This window comes from Trachypithecus francoisi, unplaced genomic scaffold (assembly GCF_009764315.1).
Source record: "Trachypithecus francoisi isolate TF-2019V2 unplaced genomic scaffold, Tfra_2.0 Lachesis_group13, whole genome shotgun sequence".
NCBI lineage: Eukaryota > Metazoa > Chordata > Mammalia > Primates > Cercopithecidae > Trachypithecus > Trachypithecus francoisi.
This window is the reverse complement of record NW_022681458.1, coordinates 1,968,190-1,993,854: the sequence shown is the minus strand read 5'-3', so window position 1 is coordinate 1,993,854 and position 25,665 is coordinate 1,968,190. Positions and strand designations below refer to the sequence as shown.

The 25,665-nt window shown below is 44.1% G+C and overlaps 1 protein-coding gene across 5 annotated transcripts in view; it reads right to left on the bottom strand.

Moving 5' to 3' along the window:
- Window positions 1-25,665, bottom strand: part of NDUFA10 (NADH:ubiquinone oxidoreductase subunit A10) — a 63,120-nt gene that overhangs the window by 28,918 nt on the left and 8,537 nt on the right. For all 5 annotated transcript variants that reach the window (XM_033229646.1, XM_033229644.1, XM_033229645.1 and 2 more), the window contains 4 exons: window positions 23,751-23,872; window positions 20,852-20,931; window positions 15,714-15,768; window positions 13,603-13,688 (listed from right to left, as the gene is read on the bottom strand). In XM_033229646.1, coding sequence (XP_033085537.1) covers window positions 13,603-13,688; window positions 15,714-15,768; window positions 20,852-20,931; window positions 23,751-23,872 — 343 coding nt within the window. The remainder of the gene's footprint in view (window positions 1-13,602; window positions 13,689-15,713; window positions 15,769-20,851; window positions 20,932-23,750; window positions 23,873-25,665) is intronic.

The following is a 25,665-nucleotide window of genomic DNA, read 5'->3' as shown; positions in this document are numbered from 1 at the left end:
CTCAAAACAAAGAAAATAATTATTTTCACCAGCCACATTCCCATTACTGAGTTATAAGAGCAGGAGACGTTTCTCATTTGTAATGGCTAAAATGGAAATTATGTGAGTGTATCTGGCTCTCGGCCACACTTTGTGAGTCCAGGTCCACTAAGCAAACCCAAGGCCTGTTCCCCGCGGTACCCAGGTAGGCTCTCCCACAAATAGAACAACCTGACCAGAACCCAGGGCTCACAGGAGCCACAAATCATGCTTCCACAGACAGCCACAGAGCTGCGAATCTGTGGCAAGCTGAAGATGAGTGGACGGTAGGTATAGCATCAGCAGGATCCTAGTAAAAACTGCGTCGTTCGTATATGGTTGGTGATCCAATAATGCAAATGCCCCTCCAAGAAACAGCTGCCAGGATAACAACGATCGTTTGCTTTCCTAAGTGTATTTATGTGCGTTTCCACATGGGTAGGCAAATGGCTGTAATGTACATACTTACAGATAAGATCGTTTTCTTAGTTTTACTATTAAGTTGGTTTTACTTGCCAAAAGATATTCAAATATTAAAAAAAAAAAAAAAACTCAAGCAAAACAGAAAGTGTGTGAAGGGCATAAAGTTGCCATATTTTGTAAGACTGCATTAATTGTAAGACTACAAGTTCCCTCTCCAGAGGAAACTGTTGCTAGCTTTCCTTATGCATTCTATCTAAACACTTCCATGCATGTATCAATAATCTACAAGTACGCATCTTCTTACTGTTAACTCAAATATAAGGATAATTTTTGAAGTGATCTCACAATAAGAAATTCCAACTAAAAATGAAGTTCATATTTTAAATGTTAACAAATATCAACGCAGGGAGGTGACATGGTTTTCTTTACAGTTTGAAAAACCTAAGAAAATGCTAGAAAATATGAAAGCAATCAGTGGCCTGGAGCATGTGTAGAAGAGAGAGCAACAGCGCCATCTATGCTTAATTTGGCAACATTACATGTAGCCCTGGAAAATCTTTTACCAAGTATGCTTCAAACTATTTTTGAAGATTAAAAAAAGAATCTGCTGCAATGATTCTACAATTTATTTATACCTAACCAAACTACCCTTTCAATTTATCACTATGAGCTTAATGATGACTACTAGAAAGAGACTATGGTTTATCTCCAGTAAACTCCTAGATTTAAGTAAGAAATAAAGACGCAAGGAATCATTGTATGACTCAGGAAGCAAAAGGCAGTGAAAGAAAATATTCTCTTCACAAAGCACTTAGTTTCATTAAGAAGACTTCAAAACTGTTTGAGGATAACGTATCCTTTTAATATCATGAGTCAGTGTCTAAATAAGATAAAATATACTAGAGCTTGGTTATGATATGAGGTGCTCTGCCACATATTTTAAAACAAAAGAGTAAGGCAGGAAGACACAAAAAGGAATAAAATTGTAAATTGTGTTTTATGACTCAAGCTGTTTTCCAATTAACAGAATGTCAACACTTTGTCCTATAACATTTCCAAACCCTATTTTTCAGTTTCTCCTGAATTGCAAAGTTCTATCTGAAACACTGTACTTCTGATACCAAACTCACATGCTACAGTTTCTATAGCACTGAAATTTCACGTTAAAAAGATGTGCTCCAGGAGTCATGTAAAAATCTTAGCAATTAAGCAAAAGAAGGTAGGTGTGAAGCTCTGGGCTCTGGAGAGGCAGGGATGGTCTGAGAGGAGCCTGCACAGCTGGAGGCCTGACGTGTCGTCGGAGGTCCTGACTGGACTGAAACCAGCCCAGGCAGGCGCCAGTCAGTTAGGGATGTGGATACGAATAAGACTGAAAAATACAATTACTGCCTCTCAGCACAAGCATAGCTATACACATACACATAATTAGACACTGGCAACACATAACTGAGATGGTGCAGAAATGTTCTAAACCAATAATTTGGTCAGGTTCTGGATAAAATGAATGTCACTGGGAAACGGCATGTTTACAATAATTACGTTAGAAAATTGGTCATAATTATCACTTGAGTCCCTCAATTGAGAAATGGTACTCAAATGAAAATAAACACAATTGATATTGTAAACTTACGAAACATCTTTGGGGAGGAAGAAAGGCAAAATATCAGGAGAGAAAAGGACAAAACCGTTCACAGTGAGCTAGATGAGAACAACTGAGCGCTGTAGCTGACACACTACGGGGTCACAGATCCTTCTCTACGCTCCGGTAAGTGCGTAACTCAATAACCACACAAACGGTGCAGAATCGAATCAACACACACTCACTGTGCTTAGAAAATCACACTGTTACCACAGGGAGGTCAAGTCAGACAAAATCCCTTGTCTCGGTAAGTTTGTGAGATATCATATGATGCCCAGCAGTAGCTAATACTAACAAACAAGGATACCATATACATTCATATAAGTAACAGCCTAGAAGAGTTAAGGGAAGGTGTCAGGGAGAAAACATGGTGTTTACGGCCAAGCTTTAAAGACCGCTAGGATTTCTAGGTAATTACTGGGCAGGTGGTGGTGGAAGAAAAGCCTGGGAGATTACCTGGTATCCTGGTAGAAGATGCAGAACCAGGGCAGACTGGGATTCTGAATTAATTCTGGGAAAGGAAATTCGGATCTATGACTAAATGAAGATAGGCCACACGGAGATTCAAGTAAAGAGAAAACGGGGTCACTGTGACTTTTTAAAAAAATAAACCTGATGGGAGTGGGATGAAGAAATAAAGAGGCAGAGGAACAGAGACCAAGAACCAGGGGATTACACCCCAAGGGGAGCAGAAGTGTTAGAGACATGGGAGAGAAATCACTGAAAGTGGCACACTGACCTGCAGGGTATGACTTAGGGAAGGATTAGGATAAGGGGGTCAGCAGGGAAAAAGGAGGCTTCAAGCTAGAATTATGGTTGACGGAGGAGTCGAAGCTTCCACCAGGATTCAAGCCTGACCAGACGGCAGGAGGGAAGGCAAGACGGCCCAGGGCACAGGACTGCACAGAGGATGCAGAGAGCAGCAGCTCTAGCTCCTGGAGCCCGAGAGGTCGGACGTCCCACACATAATCGTGCAACCGTGGGAGGCTCGAGCTCTCCCAGCCGTGGTCTCCTCCTTGTAAAATGAGGGAGTCCCGCCCCACAGGAGTGCTGTGGGACAAATTATTTCCAAAACACCTTCCAGACGCTGTGCTGACATCTACTGTTAACTATGAGATTTCAGATGTAACAGCAGAACACGGTTCAGCGAGGTCCCATCCCCAACCTCCGGGCCACAAACCTCTGCCTGCAAGGAACCCGGCCACACAGCAGGAGGTGAGCAGCGGGTGAGTAAGCAAGCCAGCGAAGCTTCATCTGTATTTATAGCCGATTCCCCTCGCTCGCATTACTGCCTGAGCTCTGCCTGCTGTCAGACCAGCGTGGCATGAGATTCTCACAGGAGCACAAACCCTATTGTGAACTGTGCATACAAAGGATCTAAGCTGTGTGCTCCTTATGAGAATCCAATGCCTGATGATCTCTCACTGTCTCCCATCACCCCCAGATAGGACCGTCTGGTTGTAGGAAAACAAGCTCAGGCTCCCACTGATTCTACATCATGGTGAGTTGTGTAATTATTTCATTATATATAACAATGTAATAATAAGAGAAATAAAGTGCACAATAAATGTAATGCACTTGAATCATCCTGAAACCATCCCCCCACCCCCGCCCCAGTCTGTGAAAAAACTATCTTCCATGAAACTGGTCCCTAGTGCCAAAAAGGTTGGGGACCACTGCAATAGAGCAGTTAAAAGAGAAGATGGAGTTTTTTTAAAGCAAAGTTTTGAATAATAGAGTATATCATTTAGGTAAATTTACAAACACACATACAAATATAGGCATCTAGTCCAAAATGTTACCAGTTTTAAAAAACAAAGAGGGAACTTCCAGCTTCAGCTCCAAAGGGTGAAGGCTGGAAGCTGTAACTTCCATCCTTCCAATAAGAAAAAACTGAAAATCAATGGCCTTTCCTGGACTAACAACAATAATTAATTGAGTGATTTTACAGCTTACAAAAAGTGGAAGAGTCCGAGTGCAGTGACTCACGTCTGTAATCCCAGCACTTTGTGAAGCTGAGGTAAGCGGATCACTTGAGGTTAGGAGTTTGTGACCAGCTGGCCAAAATGGCAAAACCCCATCCCTACTAAAAATACAAAAATGAGCCAGGTACGGTGGTGTACGCCTGTAGTATCAGCTACTTGGGAGGCTGCGACAGAAGAATTGCTCGAACCCAGGAGGGGGAAGTTGCTGTGAGCCAAGATCATGTCACTGCAGCCTGGGCGATAGGCAACAGAGTGAGACTCTGTCTCAAAGAAAAACAAAAAAAAAAGTAGAAGGAATGGCAGCCATGTCACAGTGACAGCAGGAGGAGCCTAGAAGACTGTGCCATCGGTACCTCCAGCCCTTTGGAGCAGCAGTGCCATCGCAGAGTGGACCCAGATGGGCTGTAAATGTATACTGGAAACTCCACAGCAACCACTACAAACATTTTTAAAAAGTACAATCAATATGTTAAGAGAAAAGATAAAAGAGAATCACATAAAATGCTCAATGAAATCCAGAGAAGGCAGAAAAAGAGGCAGGCAGAAACAACCCATGCAGCAAACAGAAAACAGGGAAAAGCAGCGGTAAAATGGAACTCGATTATCCTCACGCTCACTTCTAACGCGAATGGTCCAACACAGCCATCAAAAGACAGAGACTGTCAGAGTAGATTAAAACACAGGCCCCAACTACTACTTACTACCTATGAGAAAACTCAAGACTCGAGATAGAAGAGGAAGAAAGACACACCATGCCCACGCTAACTGAAAGCCGGAGGGGCTACATTCAATTCAGAGAGAGCTGACTTCAACCAGGACAAACATGAGGGAAAAGAGGGGCGTTGCATAACGATACTACGTACCTAACAACAGTACCTCAAAATATATCATGCAAAAACTAACAGAACTCAAGGGAGAAACAGACAAATCCAGTGCTGTTGGAAATTTAAACCCAACTCTCAGTAACCAACAGACCCAGCAGAGAGAAAATCAGTAAGGATACCAATGACTTGAATACCGCTATCTATCAGCTCAATGTGACATTTATACAACACTCCAGCAACAGCAGAATCTACACTCTTCTCAAGCTGAATTGGAACACTAATCAAGATAGGAAACATTGGCCATATAAAACCGTAATAAATGTAAATGGAGAGAAATCATACACAGCGTATTCTCAGACCACAAGAGAATTAAACTAGAAATCAACAACAGAAAAATACCTAGAAAATCCCTGAACGCCTGGAGATTAAACAACACACTTCTAAATAACACACAGGTCAAAGAAAAAGTCTCAAAATAATTTTTTAAACATTTTGAATGAAAATAAAAATACAACTTATCCACATTTGTGTGATACAGCAAGAGCAGTACCTAGAGGGAAAGTGGCAGCACTGAATGCATATGCAACCATTCTTCTGTCCTCCAGGGTTTCCTTCCAAATACACCACCATTCTTCTGTTCTCCAGGGCTTCCTTCCAAGACCCCACTAATACCAAAATCTGAGGATGCTCAAGCCCCTTACATAAAATGACATAGTATTTGCATATAAACTATGCACACACCCACCCCCCATACACTTTAAATGAAGCCTGTCCAACCCACGGCTGTATACCGCCCAGGGCAGCTTTGAATGCAGCCCGACATAAATTCATAAACTTTCTTAAAACATTATGAAATTTTTTTGCCTTTTTTTTTTTTTTTTAACTCATCAGCTATTGTCAGTGTCAGTGTATTCTATGTGTGGTCCAAGACAATTCTTCTTCCAATGTGGCCCAGGGAAGCCAAAAGATTGGACACCCCTGCTTTAAATCATCTCTAGAGTATGTGTAACATCCACAACAATGTAATACAATAATATAATAGTTATAAGTAGAATAATATCTAATACAATGTAAATGCTATGTAAATAGTTGTTATACTATATTTTTACATTTTTATTATTTTACTGCTGTATTATTTTTATTGGCTTTTTTTTCCCCCAAATATTTCTGATCCAAGATTGGTTGAATCCAAGGATGCGGAACCCAAGGATACAAAGGGCTGACTATATTGGAAAAGAAAAAAGATCTAAAATCAAAAAGCTTAGGAATCGATAGAAAATGAAAAGTAAGAAAAGCCTAAAGAAAGCAGGGAGAAAATAATAAAACTAGGGTATACATCAATAAAATGGAAAACAACTGCATAAATCATCAAAACAAAAACCTAGTTCTCTGAAAAACTTAAATATGAAGGGAAAATTCACAAAGAGCAAATAAATAGCCAACAAAAATATAAACTTAAGTTCAGTGTTTATAACATGCAAAGTAAAACAAATACTTGTTCTGGTATCAAAATTGAAAGTTTTTGTTTGCATTTTGTCAGTTATATTGTTTCTATAGGGAAATTCAGAGGACCAGGTACAAGCATGAATACTGGTACACATATTCTGGAGAATCATTTTGCAAAAACACAATAGCTGTAAAATGCGTTCATATACTCTGACCACTTTTATACCTTAAGTAACCTCAAATTGAACAGAAAGGGGTACAACATGCTCTTACTGTATTAGGAACATGAAGAAACTGAAATAACCCAAGAGATTTATTTTAAAGCAATGGTAAATGGATTATGCTGTCTGTGGTCAAAACTTTTTCTGTAAATGGCCGGATAGCAAATATCAGGCTTTGAGAGCTATATACAATTTCCATCACATAATCCTTTCTTTTCCTTCCAATCCTTTAAAAATGTAAGGATCTTCTTAGCAGCTGAAAGCTGGATCTGGCCCACAGGCCAAACAGTTTGCCAAGCCCTGACTTGCAGCTCAATCAATGGTAAGTGCACCTTATATGGGGAGCCATGAAAAAAATCAAATTTTAAAGTGTTTAACAAAACAGGAACATGCTCAATATATTGGAAGTAGAATACAAAAATACATGCAAGACATATTTAGAAATATATGCACACACACACATTTAACTGGAAGAACCTGCATTCAACTGTCACTCCTGGCACTGTGGCCGCAGAACCACAGGTGATTTGATTCTATATCCAACCTCTGTTCCCGACTTTCTCTTCCAAGAGGGTATGCCTTTGGCCTCTCAACCACTTTGTCATTAGTCCCCTCACCCCTCCCTCCTTCACTTCCCTCCTTACCCAGGCTAAGTGTCATGGTTCACCACTACTCACATGCGATTTTGTCTGTGCTCAGTTCCCTTGCCCCTCTCTTACAAAACCCCGGTCTTGTTAAAATCCCCGGCTCTGGCCACGGTGAAAAACCGCATTCCTGGGTACGGATTTGCCTCCCCTGCCTGAAGTTCTTCTGCCAGAAGCACGGCTCTTCGACTCTCAGAAAGCCTTTCCCCCGCCACACACAGAGTAGGCCTACGCTGCTGTCTCTGCCAGGGCCTCCTTGCGAAGCTGGCCCTTGGTTGGCTTCTGGAAACTCAGCTTCTAAAAAGTGCCCTATGCTGATGAGGCTGGGCAGCAACCTCAGCCCTACCAGGGTACCACGGGAGTTACAGAGAATACCTGCCTTCTTTCTGGGAGTCTGGAACCTGAATAGTTGCGAAGCGGAGGATTCCTACGTGACCAGCCCCCAATAAAAATTATGGGCACTGAGTAGCTAAAGGGCTTTCCAGGCAGAAATACTGCCCATATGTTACTGTATTTTTCGCTGCTAGAGAAAGTAGCTCAATCAATGTGTCAGTGTCTCTGTGTCCCTCACAAGAGGAAGAGAGCTTGGGGAGCCTGTGCATGGATTTCTCCAGAGTCCAACAAGTCTTTTTTTGTATTGATCTGTGTACCTGTCCTCATTCAGTGATGAATTTTATTCTGAACAGAGGAGACAGGCAGCTACCACAGAGGGCAGCCCCCAAGGCTCCAACCCACAGCACACAGGATCAGGATGCTGCACCAGGTAAGGCCCACACGGAGCTGAGCTGCCTGCAGAGGGAAGGAGGCTGTGGGAACCAAGGAAGCCACCGACGTGAATTCGGGTCTCCAAATGTGCTACAGAAGCGGGGGCTGTGGCAGGTTGCTTCTCCCCCCTCTACTTTATATGAAAAACACCCGTGGTGACCAACTCAAGACTATGAATGGTCATCACTGCACAACGACATGGTGGCTGCCCCTGTCCCACAGAGGGACGCATATTTTCATTCTGGCCAGACGACAACAGTGAAGGCTGACCATCTTCTGCATTCCCTGGGTGGACAGTCTGGGGCTGTTGTCCATCTGACCCTTTAGATCTCCTCTCCACCCTTCCTCCAAGGTGCTCTGTGTCCAGAGGCTGGTTCCTTGCATCAGACAGGCTCTACTGCCCTCTGACTTCAACGAAGTGCAGTTGGGTGGATGATTGTTCCGCTGGTTCCCTGCATGTGGGTTCCCCATCCCCCTCGGGCTCCATCTGATGCTGGACAGGCTCTTCCACAGCAGCCCCAGCGGCTCTGGACTCCAAAGCCCAGTGCCCTTGCCCTCACCCGCCAGTTTCCCACTGCGGATGGCCTGGGTGTCTCACCATCCCGGCTTCCCTCAACCCTGCCCTGCTCTCCATCAATGGTTCCCTTACTAAACCCTCTTCTGTTCTCTGGTCAAATGTGCCTTCTGTTTCCTACGAGGAACCTGACAGCTGCAGCTAAAGCTGAATATTGGGAAAATGGAAATGTTATGGCAAATTCACAAAGTCATACTGATGGACAGTGAACAACAGAGCCTTCCTGTGGCTTTCCTGTGAAACCCACGTTGTTTGTACAGTGTGGCAGCTTCCTGCCGGTTTCCAGTCACGCACAGCATGGCGTTTCAGTACACAACAGGTCACATATACAACGTGGTCCTACAAGACTCTAACGGAGCTGAACACTTCCTGTCACAGCAGCTGTCACAGTGCCATGGCTCAACGCGTGACTCCCGTATTTGCGGTGATGTGGTATAGACAAACCTACTGCACCGCCAGTCGTGGAAGAGTTCAGCACACACAATTACGTAGAGTAAAGAATACCTGATATTCTCATCAGTGGCCATGTTACTGGTTTAGGTTATTTATATACTAGACATTTTATCGTGATTTTTAAAGTACTCATCTTACTTATTTAAAAAAGTAACTGTAAAACAGCCTCAGGGAGGTCCTTCAGGAGGCATCCAGAAGAAGGCATCATTGTCACAGGAGGTGACAGCTCCATGTGTGTTACTGCCCGTGAAGGCCTTCCAGTGAGACAGGTGTGGATGCTCCCAACCCCGTGTAGGCCTAGGCCACTGTGTTTGTATCTTAATAAACAACAACAACAACAAAAGTTTAAAAAGTAAAAAGTAATTTTAAAAATCAGAAAATACTTCTAGAATAAGGATAGAAAGAAAAAAAAATTTAAGTTTATAAAGAAAGTTATAGTAAGCGAAGGTTAATCTCTTACTGAAGAAAAAACCTTTTTATATAAATTTAATGTAGCCTAACTGTACATTCATTGTTTACAAAGTCTACCGTAGTGTACGGTCATGTCCTAGACCTTCACATTCACCCACCACTCATTCACTGACTTACCCAGAGCAACTGCCAGTCCCGCCAGCTCCACTCACGGTGCCTGCCCTACGCAGGTGGACCATTTTTATCTCTTACACTATTTTATTTTTTATGTTTAGATACACAAACACCACTGTGTCACAACTGGTGACAGTGTTCAGTACTGTACCACGCTGCACAGATTTGTAGTCTAGGAGTAACAGGCTCCGCCATACCGCCTAGGTGTGCAGGCTACAGCATCTAGGCTTGTGTAAATACACACTACGATGTTTTCACAACGATGAAATCTCCTAATGACGCCTTTCTTAGGACATATCCCTGTTGTTAAGCAACACAGAACTACATATACAAGGCAGTGCTAAGCCCCGTGGTGCTGAACCCTGCAAGGTTGGGGGGCACATCACTCAGGTCAGCTCTCCCACCAAGGGGCGGGGCGCACTGGGAATCTGGATTACAACAATAAAACACTAAACTGCACTGGCGCATGCACAGAAAAAAATATGAATAGCATCTTCGTCATGGTTGTCCTTAGCATGTGGTTTCAACTTCACTGTAGATTTCCATAATGCGTGAATTGAGGATAATATAAATCATTTCTGAGATCAGAAAAACACTACTTAAAAAGTTAAAAAAAAAAAAGCTTAGGATTAAAGAACAAAAACATCAACAGAGAAATGTAAGCACATAATGAATCTACAATCAGACTGTAACAACATACCACAAACAGTATAACATAGTCTCTACAACTTTAGTGTTTATGATATACATTGTTCTGAGCCTTTTAAATTATTCGCACATTGAATCCCCACAACAGTCCTATGAGGTAGCTTCTATTTTCTCTCTGCTTTACAAGAAGCAGACAGAGGCTCAGAGAGGTTAGGCCCCTTGCCCAGGGGCACAGCGACAGGTGACTGGCTGAGTTCCTCTCAAGGGATCCGTCTGACCTGGTTATGAAATGGTGAGTCTCTGGTATCACAACAATCATTTTCTTTTCAGAAATATACTTTTATTTTCCCCTCTTGGTCTCCATCACCTACATATCTCTGTCCTTAAGTTAAAATTACTCGGAATGAACCAATGTTTGATGGCCCTTGCCACAGTTCACAGCAAAGCACACACTGACTTTGCAACAAAAACGGCTGCACAGGGAATGATCAGCTGACTTTAATGACTCGGAGAAACTTCTACATTCAGACATCTCAGAGGACCCCTCTGATTTCTGGTCAGTCGCCCCATCAATCAGCGGACTCACGGCCCTCAGGCTGAGACGTGTTGTCCACGTGGAGCAGGCACTGTAACCTCTGGCCATTGTCTCCAGGAGGCAGAATATTGATTCAGGGGCCAAAAGCAGTGCTTTGTGCTTTAATTCCATCTCCTAGTAATGGCTCAGAAAGACAAGGAAGGCTGGTGCAGTGGCTCATGCCTGTAACCCCAGCACTTTCGGAGGCCGAGGCAGGCGGATCACCTGAGGTCAGGAGTTTGAGACCAGTCTGCCCAACACGGCGAAATCCCGTCTCTACTAAAAACACAAAAAATTAGCCGGGTGTGGTGGCGCATGCCTATAATCCCATCTATTCAGGAGGCTGAGGCAGAAGAACCGCTTGAATCCAGGAGGCGGAGGTTGCAGTGAGCTGAGATCGCACCACCGCACTCCAGTCTGGGCAACAAGAGCAAAACTCCAACTCAAAAAAAAAAAAGACAAAGAAAGCAGGTTTTGTTGTTTTACTTTCTAATGGAAGATTTGCTAGATTGCTTTAAAAAGACTTTCTAGAGCCAATCATTTCAGTAAGCTACTTTTAGATTAATATCATTTTATACAGTAGTGAATATATGGAATATATGAAATTTATATTTGTTTTTTCCTTCGATACATACAGCCTGGCACTCTAGTTCACTGCCATAATCTTACAAATGGAGGCACAGGCAGATAAAGTAACTTGTCCCAAGTCACACAGCCAGCTAAGGGCTGACCTGACTCTTCCTGTCTCCTCAGTCTGACATGAGGACCCCACAGTATGCCTACCTCACTCACCCTTCAGTATCCATTCCACTAACTAGAAACCTGATTTTGCAAATACTATTTTAACAGTGTGGCAGGAATTAGCAAACTAAGTAGAATGACTAGTTGTTTTTTTTTTTTAATGTAAATCCATTTTTTGCTTATTAATGCTGTACTAAAAACATCAAACAGAAGTAAACTTCTTTTGAGAGACAAGGTCTCTGTCGCCCAAGCTGGAGCACAGTGGTGTGAACACAGCTCATCACAGCCTCAACCTCCCAGGTTCAAGTGACCCTCCCACCTTAGCCTCCAAGTAGCATACCACAGGTATGCACCACCACACCCAGATAATTTTTAGTTTGTAGAAATGGGGTCTCGCTATATTGCCCGGGCTGGTCTCAAACTCCAGGGCTCTAGCAATCCTCCCGCTTGAGCTTCCCAACATGCTGGATTTACAGACGTGAACCCTGCCTGGCCAGAAGTAGACTTACCACACATTCTGTTTGCATTCTGATCAGTGAACTTGTAGTGACATGTACAATGAGCCCGCTATCCCTCTGGTCATCTTAGGAGACCACTGTATCCCTCACATCCCATCAGGCAGAAAAAGAAAGGAAGCACCAATGGCCTAAGAACACCAGCATCACAGGGCCAAGAACACAGAAACCAAAGTCACTCGTTCCAGATGCATCTCCTGAGTGCGCGCTGGATATGAGGCCTGTGCCAGGCAATGGGCGTTGCAGTGATGAGCAGCAGCTGGGGCGGGTGGTAGAGGAGAGACCCAAGCAGGGTGAGATTCCCAGGCAGCCAGCACCAGCCAGGACAGAAAAGGCAGAGCTGGGGATCACTGGTGGGAAGGCCAGTGCACAGACACACTGCAAGAGGCACCTGGGGGACATTTGCAGGGTGTGCAGGGGAAAGGTCTGGGCTAGGACCTACGGTGGTATCCATGCTATCCACAGCCGTGTGACTAGGTACGTCCTCAAGAAATCGAAGTCAACGGACAAGACCCTGCCCGGGTCACTGTGCCTGCCAGAGCCCAGTGGCAGGCAGAAGGAACCACAAAAGGAGAGCCCGGCCCCAGAGGGCAGTGGCTGGTGGAAGAGTGACAGACTGGGGGTGTCGGGTGGCATGGAACCAGGAGAAGGGAGTAGAGACGAGGGGCAGCGGCACTGCTTCCAGGGCCAGGGAGCAGCATGAAGACAGACAAGGGTCTGCTGCATCTGGAACTGCGAGGCCGTCTTCTTGGCAGGAGCAGTTTCAATAGAGTGATGTAGATGAAGACAGCTTTTTTTCAACTTACCGAATTGGTACAGTTTTTGTTTTTCATTTAATAGATACCAAAGAATCCACACAATAGCTGAATGGATATAAGTCACATCGTGTTACTCCTCTGCTTCAAACCCCCAAATGGCATCTCATCTCATCAGATAAAAACCCACCAAATGCACCATGACCTACCCGCCTTCCGCCGTGGCCTCCCCTCCCCCAACTTGTTCCAGCCACACTGGCTTGGCTGCTGGGTGCACCTTCCCACCACACTCCTGCCTCAGAGCCTCTGCACCTGCCGAGCCCCTGCCCTTTGCTCACCTCACAGCCCACAGGACCCAAGCCTGGCCTCACTTAGGCCTTGTCCCGAGAGAGGCCCTTTGCCACCCCTAGCTACTCACCACCCTGTTACTCCGGGTTACTTCTCTCCCTGGCCTTCGTGACCTGACAGTTTCATCTATTTGTTTACTCTGTCTCCCCCACTAAAACACATTTTCAAAGACATCAAGAATTTTATCTGACACTTAAATCCCTTAAATCTGGAACGGTGTTGCACATAGTGGAAGTAAAATGCCTGTTAAATTAATAATGGCACTCAATAAATTAAGTATCAGACCAGGGGGTTCAGGAGCTGTTTGGAAGAGAAAATGCATCTAAGTATTGGTTGGTCGTGCTAACACCTAACTAGAAACGTAATTACTTCAAACTTCCCTAAGTTTCCCCATTATGCAAGTAGACCCCACACGTGCAGCAGCCCCCACACAGATGCACTTACAGTAATCGCAGGTGGTGTAAAGAGCGATCGTCCTGCTGGAGCCACGGCCCTTTCTCGAACTTAAGGTATTCAATGTCCTCTACCACCTAAGACAGGAAAAATTCAGGTTAAACAGAGAACCCCATTTTAGAAATGTAAATGAAGTAGCTTGTTTTTGAGACAGGGTCTGGCTCTGTCATCCAGGCGGGAAAGTAATGGTACAATCACAGCACACTGCAGCCATGGCCTCCTGGGCTCAAGCAATCCTCCCACCTGAGCACCTCCGCCTCCCGAGTTGCTGGGACTACAGGCGCCCGGCAACACACCTGGCTAATGTTTGTATTCTTAGTAGAGATGGGGTCTCGCCATGTTGCCCAGGCTGGTCTCTAAATCCTGGGCTCAAGTGATCCTCCTGCCTCAGCCTCCCAAAGTGCTGGGATTACAGACATGAGCCACCGTGCCTGGCCAAGAGGTAACATTTTAATACATTGTAAGCTATGAATATCTAGCAGGAAGAATCCCACCGTAACAGTCAGAATGAAAGTGAAGCTGGCTGACCTTTAATGAGATGGTGGGGTTGAGTGCTGCATCGCAATATGGCCTTGCCTAGCTAACACTCAGGGATCAGGAGGTAGTACAGACATTACCCTGCAGGCTGGGAGAAAAAGGACAGGCGAGAACTCTCAAGACTAGGGGAGAAAGATCAGCCTTCAGGACAGGCTACTCATTTCTTCCCAAGTAAGTTCATTCTAAAAGGCAAAAACCTAGCCTCTCAAAATGACAAAAGAATAAGATATAAACCCATTTCCTAGAGAGACCTAATGATCCAGGTGCCCGGCCCCAAGGCTGGCTGTCTGCACAGTCTGACCTTCCAGAGGAGTAATCCTTCCATAAGCATTCTTTCCTCAAAACAGGCCAAACTTAGGAACCCTCTTTAGTTTCGAGAATTTGAGTAGATTCAAAAACGAACTCAAATAACATAGTGTAAGAGACAAAATGTACTATTCTTCTGCTAAGATACATGCCACCTAAACAGTCTCTCAAAGGTATATGAATACTCTAAAAACAGAAATAGAAGGCCGAGGAGAAAATGAAATGTCATTTAATCAATCTGAGTAGAATAAACCAAGGTCTCAAAAGAACTTTACAACTGGTAGTAGGAGAGCCTGGGCGAGAATGTGGGGCTTCCCTCTGTAAGGAGAACGCGCCTCTCTGTGCAGAAAAGCTCGGTGAACCTCCCTCTTCTCATCCTCCCAATGCTGAGGCAAATGAGGCAAATGAAGTGTGCTTGTCATCCCAGCAGCCAACTATGCAAAGCTTCTCTGTCACACGGACGCCACTCACACTTCAAGACCAGATCCTAAAATGTGTATTTTCTTCTAGAATTGTTACACCTTGTTTTGTTTTTAATTTATGCTTAATATATAAAATACAAAATAAAAAACTTCTTTTTTAACAAATGTATGTTCAATTGCCTCAGTACCATTTAAGAAACAATTTTCCTCTACTTCCATTTTTGTAATTATCCTTTAAGGAACTAACTTTGCCAAACTGAAGATACACACAGGTGCATATGTGTTTCTGGACTCTTGTTTTGTTCCATTAGGCTCTTTATTAATTCTTGCATTAACACCACAATGCTCTCCTTACTATAATCATATAGTTTGTTTTTATATGTGAGAGGGCAAATGTTCTTTCGTTACTCTTCTTCAGACGTTTTAATGTTTGTCTGGCTATTATTCAAAAAGTTCCCGGAAAACTACACCAAGATTTACTAGACTTTCACAAAATACACTAATTTAGGGAAAACTGTTATCTTTACATGTAAATCTTTCCCATTAACTAATCCAACTTTCAATTCTCCATCTCTTTAATAAAAATGGTGGAGTGGATGGCCCATGATTCTGTGGCCTCTATAATCTTCAGATCATAGAAACTGAATTACTTAAAAGAATATCAAAACCTCATGGCCAGGGGAGTGTGGTGAGGGATTTGACTGGCACTGCTTTTAGGTGATAAAATACTGATGTTTGTTAAGACCACTGGGAATCTAACTGACGATCTGATTTGCAAGAACCTTACACATGAATCAAATGTAGAAATAACTTTCAACTTTTCGACCATTTTCTTACCCTTGTTGAATCTTCAGCTTCCCTTGCAGAATACTGTAAAATCTCACATTTTTCACTGTAAGAAAAAACAAGTTGAAATTCAATGTAAACTTTTCCAAGCTGAAATTAAATGTGCTAATGAATACAAACCACTAAAGTCTCCTGCTCGAATTTAAAACCTCACATTCTCTGCACTGGGCGCCATGCTGGGCACGTGAGGGCGCATTAGAGCTTGACTGGTTCAGGAGGACATGTAGAAAGAAGCCAGAATGTTCTCATGGCTGGCTTGACAGTGACAACAGCAGGTCCATTTCCTCGTTTCCCTTCTCCTGACTACACTGCCCCCAAGCCAAGGGTGTGACAGACCACAGCCACCACTGTCCACAGGAACAAGGTACATGAGCCACGTCGGCAGCTGCACATACCATCGCCAAATGCAGTGCCCGCCGCAGGGAAGGACAACGAAGCCCAGGGCCTAACAGAGGACAGGCACAGAGGGCACAAAACTGGCAAAGTGGGACACAGGTTAATTGAGCTACTAGGATTTAGAATTGACGACACAAATGAAGCCCTCACAGGAACCTGTTTCAGCCCAACTATACAACAGGGTGGCAGCGACTCAGTCACCTTCACCCTTGGTCTTTAGTCCGGCCACTGAGAATGTAGCACCAGGTCCTAGAAGGAAGGGAGCAGCAGTTCACCGTGCCCGCTTCCCCCATGCCTACACTGACCATTCAGAGACCTGGCTGTCCAGTCCGGGAATGACTGAAAAGCAGCAGGTGAGCATGTCCATCCCTCACCAAATGAAGACGCTGCCCCTGCCGTCATCTCCAGACCACCCAGAGGAAGCCTATGCAGTCCCGATCCTGGCCAGAGAGGCCAGCAGACAGGCCGGACCAGCAGACAGGCCGGAACAGCAGACAGGCCGGACCAGCAGACAGGCCGGAACAGCAGACAGGCCGGACCAGCAGACAGGCCGGACCAGCAGACAGGCCGGAACAGCAGACAGGCCGGACCAGCAGACAGGCCGGACCAGCAGACAGGCCGGAACAGCAGACAGGCCGGACCAGCAGACAGGCCGGAACAGGAGGCTCAAGGGAGTGCCCACAACGGCAGAAATGCTGGAAGCCCCTTCCAGCATAATGTCAAGGGGCTACTGTGTCCCACGCATCATCTGCCCAGTATAAACAAGGGACATCTCATTTAGGTGCCAGTTGCAGGAAAGGACAACAAAGCCCAGGGCCTAATCGAGCACAAGCAGACAACATCTTTATACCAGGGTACCCTCCATAGCCCAGGGCCTAACCGAGCACAGGCAGACAACATCTTTATACCAGGGTACCCTCCATAGCCCAGGGCCTAACCGAGCACAGGCAGACAACATCTTTATACCAGGGTACCCTCCATAGCCCAGGGCCTAACCGAGCACAAGCAGAGGGCATCCTTATACCAGAGTACCCTCCACACATTTAGGATGTAAACATACAGGGTAAATAAATACTCCCAAGAATGTACAAGCTATTTATTCTCATACTGAAATCAGCATCTGACCCCTACAATGGTACCAAACTTCACCTACCCTGCTGACCATCTTCAACAGACCACTGGTTAGTCACATTCCATGGAATAGGTAAAGTGCTTGTATTTTATTAAGTCTCATCGTTACTGACTCGTATCACTTCCAAAGTGTAGGAAAAAGAAAAAAGTCTTCAAGCTCTACAATCACTCAGTAACACATCTGTTCCACACAAGTCTGTAATACACAATTCACAGAGTCATATAACTGGATAACAGATTCTTACTGCAACAAGATCACTGCATCCCTCACAGCACTCTTAAGATCAACATAAATGGTCAGAAACTGTAAGCAGAGTGAACAATAAATCCATAGTGAGGAAAGTAACTTACTGCATTTGCCATTAGGGCGGGCAAGGAAAAGGTCATGCTAATTACAGGACTTGCTGTATTGCTTCCCGAACCGTCTACAGCTCCTCATTGTTATTACGACGAGAAAGGCACAAAGTGCCAAAGGACAGTAATTCCCTCTGCAAGTCATCTAAGAGAATATTCAACTGAAGCATATAGGAGACAGAGGTCTTAAGCATCCCTGATGAACAGGGCTGGCACAGAAACATTATTTGTTCTCACACAGCAATATGAAAGGTCACAAACTATTTGACATAGTTGCACAAGAGTGGACAGCAGAGATCAGGATGATGTGACAGGTACATTACACACACATAACTGAACAGACATTAGCTGAAGCCCTACCGGGAGCCAGGTGCTGTGTGGGGTACGGAAGGTAGGGAAGACAGGGCTCCTGCCCTCAATGAGCTCCAGACCCCAAACTACCTGCTGAGAGTAACCTGGAGAGCCCGTTTTCTATCTTCTGGGTGCCTCGATTCAGCATGCTAACAATCTCGGCAACAGACAAATAAAACTGCCTCTGTCCAGTCACACCTGCTTCTCATTCCCACTGCCTCGTGAAAGGAGACCTAAAATAAGAAGGTATCAAGTGTAGAGTCAGAGATCTGGAGGAAACCCCACAAAGGACTGGGCTGGCAGTTCACGTGCCACCTCAATGGTGGTTATTCCTACAGGTCGCTCAGGGCTGAGGAGAGCCACAGGCTGTATTCCTGAACCTGCAAGTTACTTCAATACTTTCAGAGCCTCCCCAGCTCCTCACCCACCTTAGAACAATCTGAAACAACGGACAGTTACAAAACTCGCCACATGTCAGGCTGGCCACTCAGTGCTTCTCTTCTTGTCTCTGAAATCTCAGAGGAGATGATTCTTTTTCAGAAAGGCCTTCCCTACCCTGTCTTGAGTACCTCTGTGTCTCAGCTAACACTGACACTGGGAGCTAGCATTGTTGGAGCTGAGTAAATTAACAGATGTTGAACAAGGGAATGGCCAAATGTTTGTGCAACTAAGAGATACTCATACTCATTAACACATTCATAATTAAAGTAATGAGGATAAAGACATGTACGCCTAAGATCTGGGTCATAAATATTGACAAAGCCAGAAAACACACATTCCTATGAGAGTTAGCTCATTGTGCCTCTTAAAATCCCACAATACAAATATTTTGGAACAAGCTGCAATGCTCTTTAGGCATTCATAAGCAACACATACAAAAACAGTGAAGCATCACCATATATCAGCATGTGACAGAAAGAAGGGCTAACACAGGAGGAACTGCTCACAGGAAGACAGGAGACACAGAACTTGAATGGAGCCATCATCTTGTCAGGTCGATCTGCTTTATTTCAAACACTAGTATTAAAACTAAACAAAACAGTTCTCTTATTTAGTTTTGATTTTACTGTTCATTAATTACCTATGATCTAACAATATTGCCTTCTAAGGTCTAACCTAAGATCTAACAATAAAAATATTCAGTATTTAACTAAACGATTGTTTAAATATACAAGCCCAGGAAACCTAATTAATATTGTTTCTGTCGGGAAATAACTCCTGAATTCTAAAACACTAATGGCCAATAAATTTTAAAATACAACTCGTTATAGGTTTCTTGAAATTTTACATAAAATAGTTTCAGCCAAATTTCATAGTGAATTTCTAAGAGAAAACTTCTAAGATGCAAGTCCATCATAAAGCTGCAGTTTGATCTTGGTCTACAATTCAACACTTAAAATAATGCATACTGCACAGAGTACATCTGGTACTCATTCTTCAACGTGTGGCAAACGAGCCCTACATCAATTGGCTCCCATCAATCCACAGGCTTGAGCTGTCAGGTAAGATCTACTTTAACAATGAACAGAGACTGTATCTGTTCCTAAAACAAGAGCTAAAAGCACAGCAAGCCCAAGTGGTAAGAAATAAATGCCTGAGGCTTAACGAGTCTACGAGGGTGGCAAAGCAAAAGAAACTCTCGCCCCGTGCGCAGGCTGAAACCAGCCATTATTTTGCTGATGCTGTAGCTAGAAATTCCATTTGAGAATTTATGAGAAAGCTCATTCCCAGTGATGTTTTTGAAGCCAGAAAATCTCCAAGAGTAATTTTTGAGCCTGAAACTCTAGGGTCAACTATCTCTGTTTATGCTGTTTATTCACGTTGGCTCTAGATACTTCCCTTGGTATTGTGGCCTTGGAAACAGGGCAGTACAACAGGTTAAAAGGAAGCCAGAGGCCACCCTGTCTTCTTACCACCTAAGAAAGAAACACTCACCACAAACAAGCAGAGATGACATAAACGTTAATACTTATGGTACAGAAAAAAACTCGCTAAATAAAACAGTTCTCTTACTCACTTTTCATTGTTTATTAATTACCTACGGTCTAACAATATTACTTTCTGAGGTTGTTCATTGTAAATATTCAGTATTTAACTAAAACAAATTTAAAAATAAAACTTTTTTCTAAAATTACTATATCTTTATTTCCAACTTCACAGTTACTTTGAAATTTTAAACAACAAGAACATGAGATTTTTAGGCACCAAAAGAGGCTTAGGTTTTTAAAACGTATGAGAAATAGTATAAAAATCTTCAAGTCAAACATTATTCAAACAATCTGAGTTTAACTGGACTTGAATGAGTGTGGCAGACACTCCTTACACACGAATATACCCCAGAAGCACAGAATGACAAGCCACAGGACGAGCGAAACCACATTTTCCGTGTGCTTTCAACAAAGAAAGAAAGGGGGAAAAGGAAGAAAGACAGTCTGGTGGTGTTTCCTTCATCTAATCCAAACATCTCTCAAGGACATCAATGAAGAACGTCTAGAGAAAATGTTATCTTTCACGAATTTTCTCCATGAATACACTCCCAATCAATCCTTCTAGGTAAACACGAATGTTTAGTTGACACCTGAAGTAAAAATACGTTTCAGTTCTCTATGGTAAAACCTGTCATGGAATAGAGCTTGGTTTACTTCTAGCATCAAAAAACTTCGGACATATAGCAGAGCAAAAGTATTGATAAGAAAACCAAAACAAACCAACCAATAAACCCCACAAAAATCAAACTGAAATGTCTCCTGTTTTTCTTATTTATAAACATCAGATTAAACATCTCAGACAATATCCACTGCAGTAAATAAGACAGAACACTGCCCAGGCTGCTGGAGCCTGAGAAACGACTGGCGAAGAAGTTTTAGTCCCGTAAATCAGTTGTGCGTTTGGCTCACCTCATCTCAGGGAGGAAAGTTTTCTTATAGGCATTCTCAATGTCCTGCAGATAGGCAGAAGTGATCTTCATTTCATGTGGCTAAACAAAAGCAGAAAAATCAAACGGGAACATTTAGAGTTCATTTTCTTTGACCTGTGCATATATAAAATGCAAATCACTGAGCACTATTTTCTCACCACTCACATCGGGCACTGTGGGGACTGTCGGGTGACAGCAAAGGGCCCCAACATCAGCTAGAATCATTCTCCATCTACGAGAGTGAACATCTGAGCCTGCCCATGTGCTCCCACAGCGTGACTTTCTCCACGCATTCTAAGATGTGTACTTAGGGCAAGAAAGAAGCCTGTTATCAAGCAGCACCGCCTGTCTTTCCTGTCTGCCTCATGCCTGAACGTAGGAAAGAAAGAGCACCAAAAATTGGGGGCAGTGGCCTATCTGTCCGCCACCTGTCCTCGGCACACCCTCTTCTTGTCCCCTGACTCTCCCTGCATCTCTCCAACTTGCTCTCCACCTTCATCGCTCACCCATCTCCCCGCAACCCCTCCTCCCGCCTTCTACAGCTCTCACCTCCCTCATCATCTGAAATGCGCTATGCCAATTTCAGAAACGTGGAAATCCAATCACGAGTACCAAGTTTTAAAATGTAAAACTCCTTACAGTTTCACACTATCTTCTCAGCCTGTTTCATTTTCTTCATGTCATTTTCCTCTATTTGACATATTTATCATGTATCTCCTTGTTTGCTGTAGGTCTCCCCATCAGCACACAAGCTCACAGGGAGGACCTCACCCACCCTGCTCACTGCTATGTCCCCAGCACCACCAGGGTCTGGTACAGAGTGGATGCTCAATGAACATTTACAGGAGAGAGGGAGGAAGAAAGAAATGAACAAGCCTGCTGTTTCAACTTACAAAATGATGAAAACATTCTAAAACTGGATTACGGCAAGAGTGGCAACCACTTGGTAAATTTACCAAAAATCATTCCATCGTACCCTTAAAATGGGTGAATTTTATGAAGCATGAATTATACCTCACTAAAGCTGTTCCAAGTAAGAAAAACACTATCATTCAAAGAATATTTACTGAACACGTAATTAATTCCAATAATGAGACGGGGTACAGGGAAAGGATGATAAAGGCAATGGTGCACTTCACTGCTCTGTCAAAAGGGGGAAAGACTGTAATTGGGAGTTCTATTTTCCAATAAGAACTTGGTGTCTGAGCAGAGACCATCTTCGTTCACCTTTGCAGCCTCCAAGGCGCCTGGCACGGGTGCCTTGCATATAGGAGGTGCTCTGTATTAGAGGAATGAGTGAAATTAACAAAAGTATAAAAGAGGTGATATGATTCTAAATCTCTATCATTAGCTATGTTCCAAGTAGAATAAGATTAAATGTTTGCTGATTATAAAAGAAACTCTAGTGTAACACAGGCCCATAACAGGCAACACAACACAACCATCTCAGAAATCTGACCTGAAGTTAATTGACAAAACATGTAGTTATTGATCACTTTGACTGTTTTCTTACAATCTAGAAATGGTTTTCGGATATTCCCATCAGTTATTCCCAAAAGCTGCAATACTGAGACACAGACTGCATTGAAATAAAAATCAAAATAAGAACACAGACTTACTGATAATGTGACATCTTTTATAAAATGGGGTAATTTTAGCTGGTGACAGTATTAAAGACTTTACTTGGAAAAATTAAAAAGTTGACAGCTCTACTTTAGACCTCAGAATTATTTTTGAAATACTGTTTTCCCAGATAACAAAAGAATTACCTAGAGAATGTTAAATATATGACTTTGTTTTTCTCAATAAATGTCAGCATAATAAGCAAAGGCGTCCAGTTATTCCATTGAGAAACAAACATTTTGAACTTGCAGTTTCCTCCTTTTCCCACTTGATGGAAGGTTCCTAGAAGTCTAACTATACAACATACTTAAAAGTATATGCTTAAACAATAACAGGTCCAGAGTGGCAATAGAAAGGCATACACAGATGTCTTGTTGTTTCTACTGTTGCAACAGAGAGAAGGAAAGTTAGTCTCATGGATCTTTCAGGAGCAGCAAAAAATAACCAGAGCTTTACTGTTGCCCTTACACCATCCAGAAAGGTATTTCCTGAGCACCTACAAGAATTCCGGCAGTGAGGATGGGCACCAGAGCCAGGAACAGGCAGGAAGTCCTGCATTTTCATCACAGTATCAAAAAGGAGACCATATTCTCCCCCAGGAAAAAACAACACAGTATTAAACAAGAACTCGCCACAGGGCACAGACAGTCCTTGTTTCATCTCTGGATCCTCCATCAAGCCGCCAGCAGCGCTACCCACAGCCTCAGGGTCACTTCGAAAGGCATTGTTTCTAGGCCACCTAATTAAGATCCAACGAAAACTACAGCGAGTAAATGGATGTGTGTGGAGATCACTGCTCTACTGTTGTGGAATCAGTAAGAAAAACAGGGAGAGGCACGATTTGCGTTAAGTAGATGCAAGTGATGAGGGATATTAGAAATTGCTTTCAATGTGAAAGAAAACGATAGGACACAAAAACCTCATCACAGAACAGAAAGGTACGTGACAGAGGGATGGAGGATGCTCTGCCAGGAGGCCCCCCCCAGTCTCCAAAGTTTAAACAGCTGAGGGGACTCGGGGGCCACAGTGGGACCGCAGAACACTGGTGGGCAGCAGGTCCTCAGGCGGTGGCACCAGGCCAAGCCCTGGGGTCTCCCCTCCACCCCTGCAGATGCCCTCTCTCAGGTGGGACCAAGGTGTGTGTCACCCGGCCTAGTGAGGACTGGTGGGAATTAGTGTGCTATGAACACAGGGCTTTTAGTGCTCATCTACATGAAAAATGGAGATGCCTGGCCTTTGGTTTCAAACTGCATTACATCTCCTTTCTTCTGAATCCTCCTCTGGACCTCTGGAACGGGCACATCGATGTAGATCACCAGGTGCGGGGGCAGGTAATCGCAGGCGGTGATGTTCTTCACCTCGTTGTAGTGGTCCACACCTGGCACACAAGAGAAATGGCACCGTCACCTACCAGTCCCCACACAGGTTTCTAAAACACGCTCCCCCCTGAATAAAAGGGCAAACATACGTGCAATTCTCAGAGCCAAGCAGCAATCTACAGACCCTAGCTCAGTCACAGTTCTAAGCACTGACCACACACATGGCATGTGACTGTGCTCCCGGTGCCACGGGGCATGTGCAGACAGCAGCTGTGGTGCCCACAACCCTGCAAACAGGGCTTCTCGGCTCTACTGTATTTACAAACCAAAGATCTGAGGACCAGAGAAATTAAGGTACTTACACAAGTAAAATATCAGCATTTAAACTGTGACCTTAATCATCCTAAAAGACAGATCTTTAGCATATCTTAGCCACATTTAAGGGGTCACTTTTGCTTCTGAGGCAAGGCATAGTTCACGCAAGATGGAGGTCACAGTTCAGTGATCTTTGAACTGAAATATATTCCATATACCTGCAGTGTACACCTGCAGGTATACAGTATACCTGCTACTATGTTTCTTCATAGTAACAATAGATACAAGAGTCTGGTCTTCTCTAGAAAATAAAAAACAGCTTGAAACACTTTATTTTTCAAATAACTCAGCTGAAAATCAAGCTACATTTATCCCGGTCCAGTAAGCATAATCAGTTGCACAGAAGTATCTACTGAGTCTGATTTAGTGACAAAATGAAATTGAAAGCAGCTAAGGCTGAGGAATAATTTTCCTAAAGTGATCACTACACAGAATGCATAATCCAGATGGCACCCACAGGGCCCATGCCACCCAAGGGAACCCTGCCGCTCCTCAGAACATTCTACACCGCACATGCTCGTGCACACCCGACCTCCCGGCAGCCAGCAGCGAGTGCACGCCAGAGCATGTGGAGAGGCCATGGTGAGCAGCCATCCCCTCTGCAGCTTTTCACATGTGGAACCTTCCAGAAGTGACAGACGGCCACGCTAGGGTCCACAGAAAGACAGTTATTTTGAGGAAATGGGCTGAGCACAGTGGCTCACGCCTGTCATCCTGGCACTTTGGGAGGCCGAGGTGGGCACAGATCGCTGGAGCCCAGGAGTTCAGGACCAGCCTGAGCAGCATGGTGAAATCCCATCTCTACCAAAACTACAAACATCAGCCAGTCTCCTAACCTAGTCTCAAAATAAATAAATAAAAATTTTAAAAGGTAAATTAAAATTAAATTTAAAAAAAAAGTTCCAGTGAGTATTCCTAGTGACCTACTCTAGAGGTGATCACGGGATGGGCCTTGGCTCATGGTCAGGGACGGCATGAGCTAAAGAAAAAGACCACCCAGGAGGAGGGGTGACAAAGCGAAGGACGGAGGCTGCCAGTGGAGCACCGTTCACCTGAGCATCGAGACACAAACCCGCAGCCAGGCAGCGCACACGGGGCCTCGGGCTGCTTCCTGACTGCTGGGCCGGTGGCAGGCTGGGCTCTCCTGCTGCTGAGGTGAAACCTTCCTTCATCGAGTCTCTGCCCTCACCTTCCTTCCCACCCTCACCCTTACTCCTGTTGATACACTCGCTTCTCAGGTGGTTCCCACCTTGCTCTATGCCACCTGTCCTTTAGCCAACATGATCTGCTTTCCCCCAGCCCAGCACTGAAACGACTCTGGCTAACGTCACCAGCCCCTACAAGGTGAAACGTGACAGTCACTTCTCAGTTCTCATCACAGTTACAACACAGGTGACATCGACAACCAACCCACTCCAAATCCCCTCTGCTTCCTCCTGTGCATCTCTGATCATTCAGCTTCAATCCGTCAGGGGGG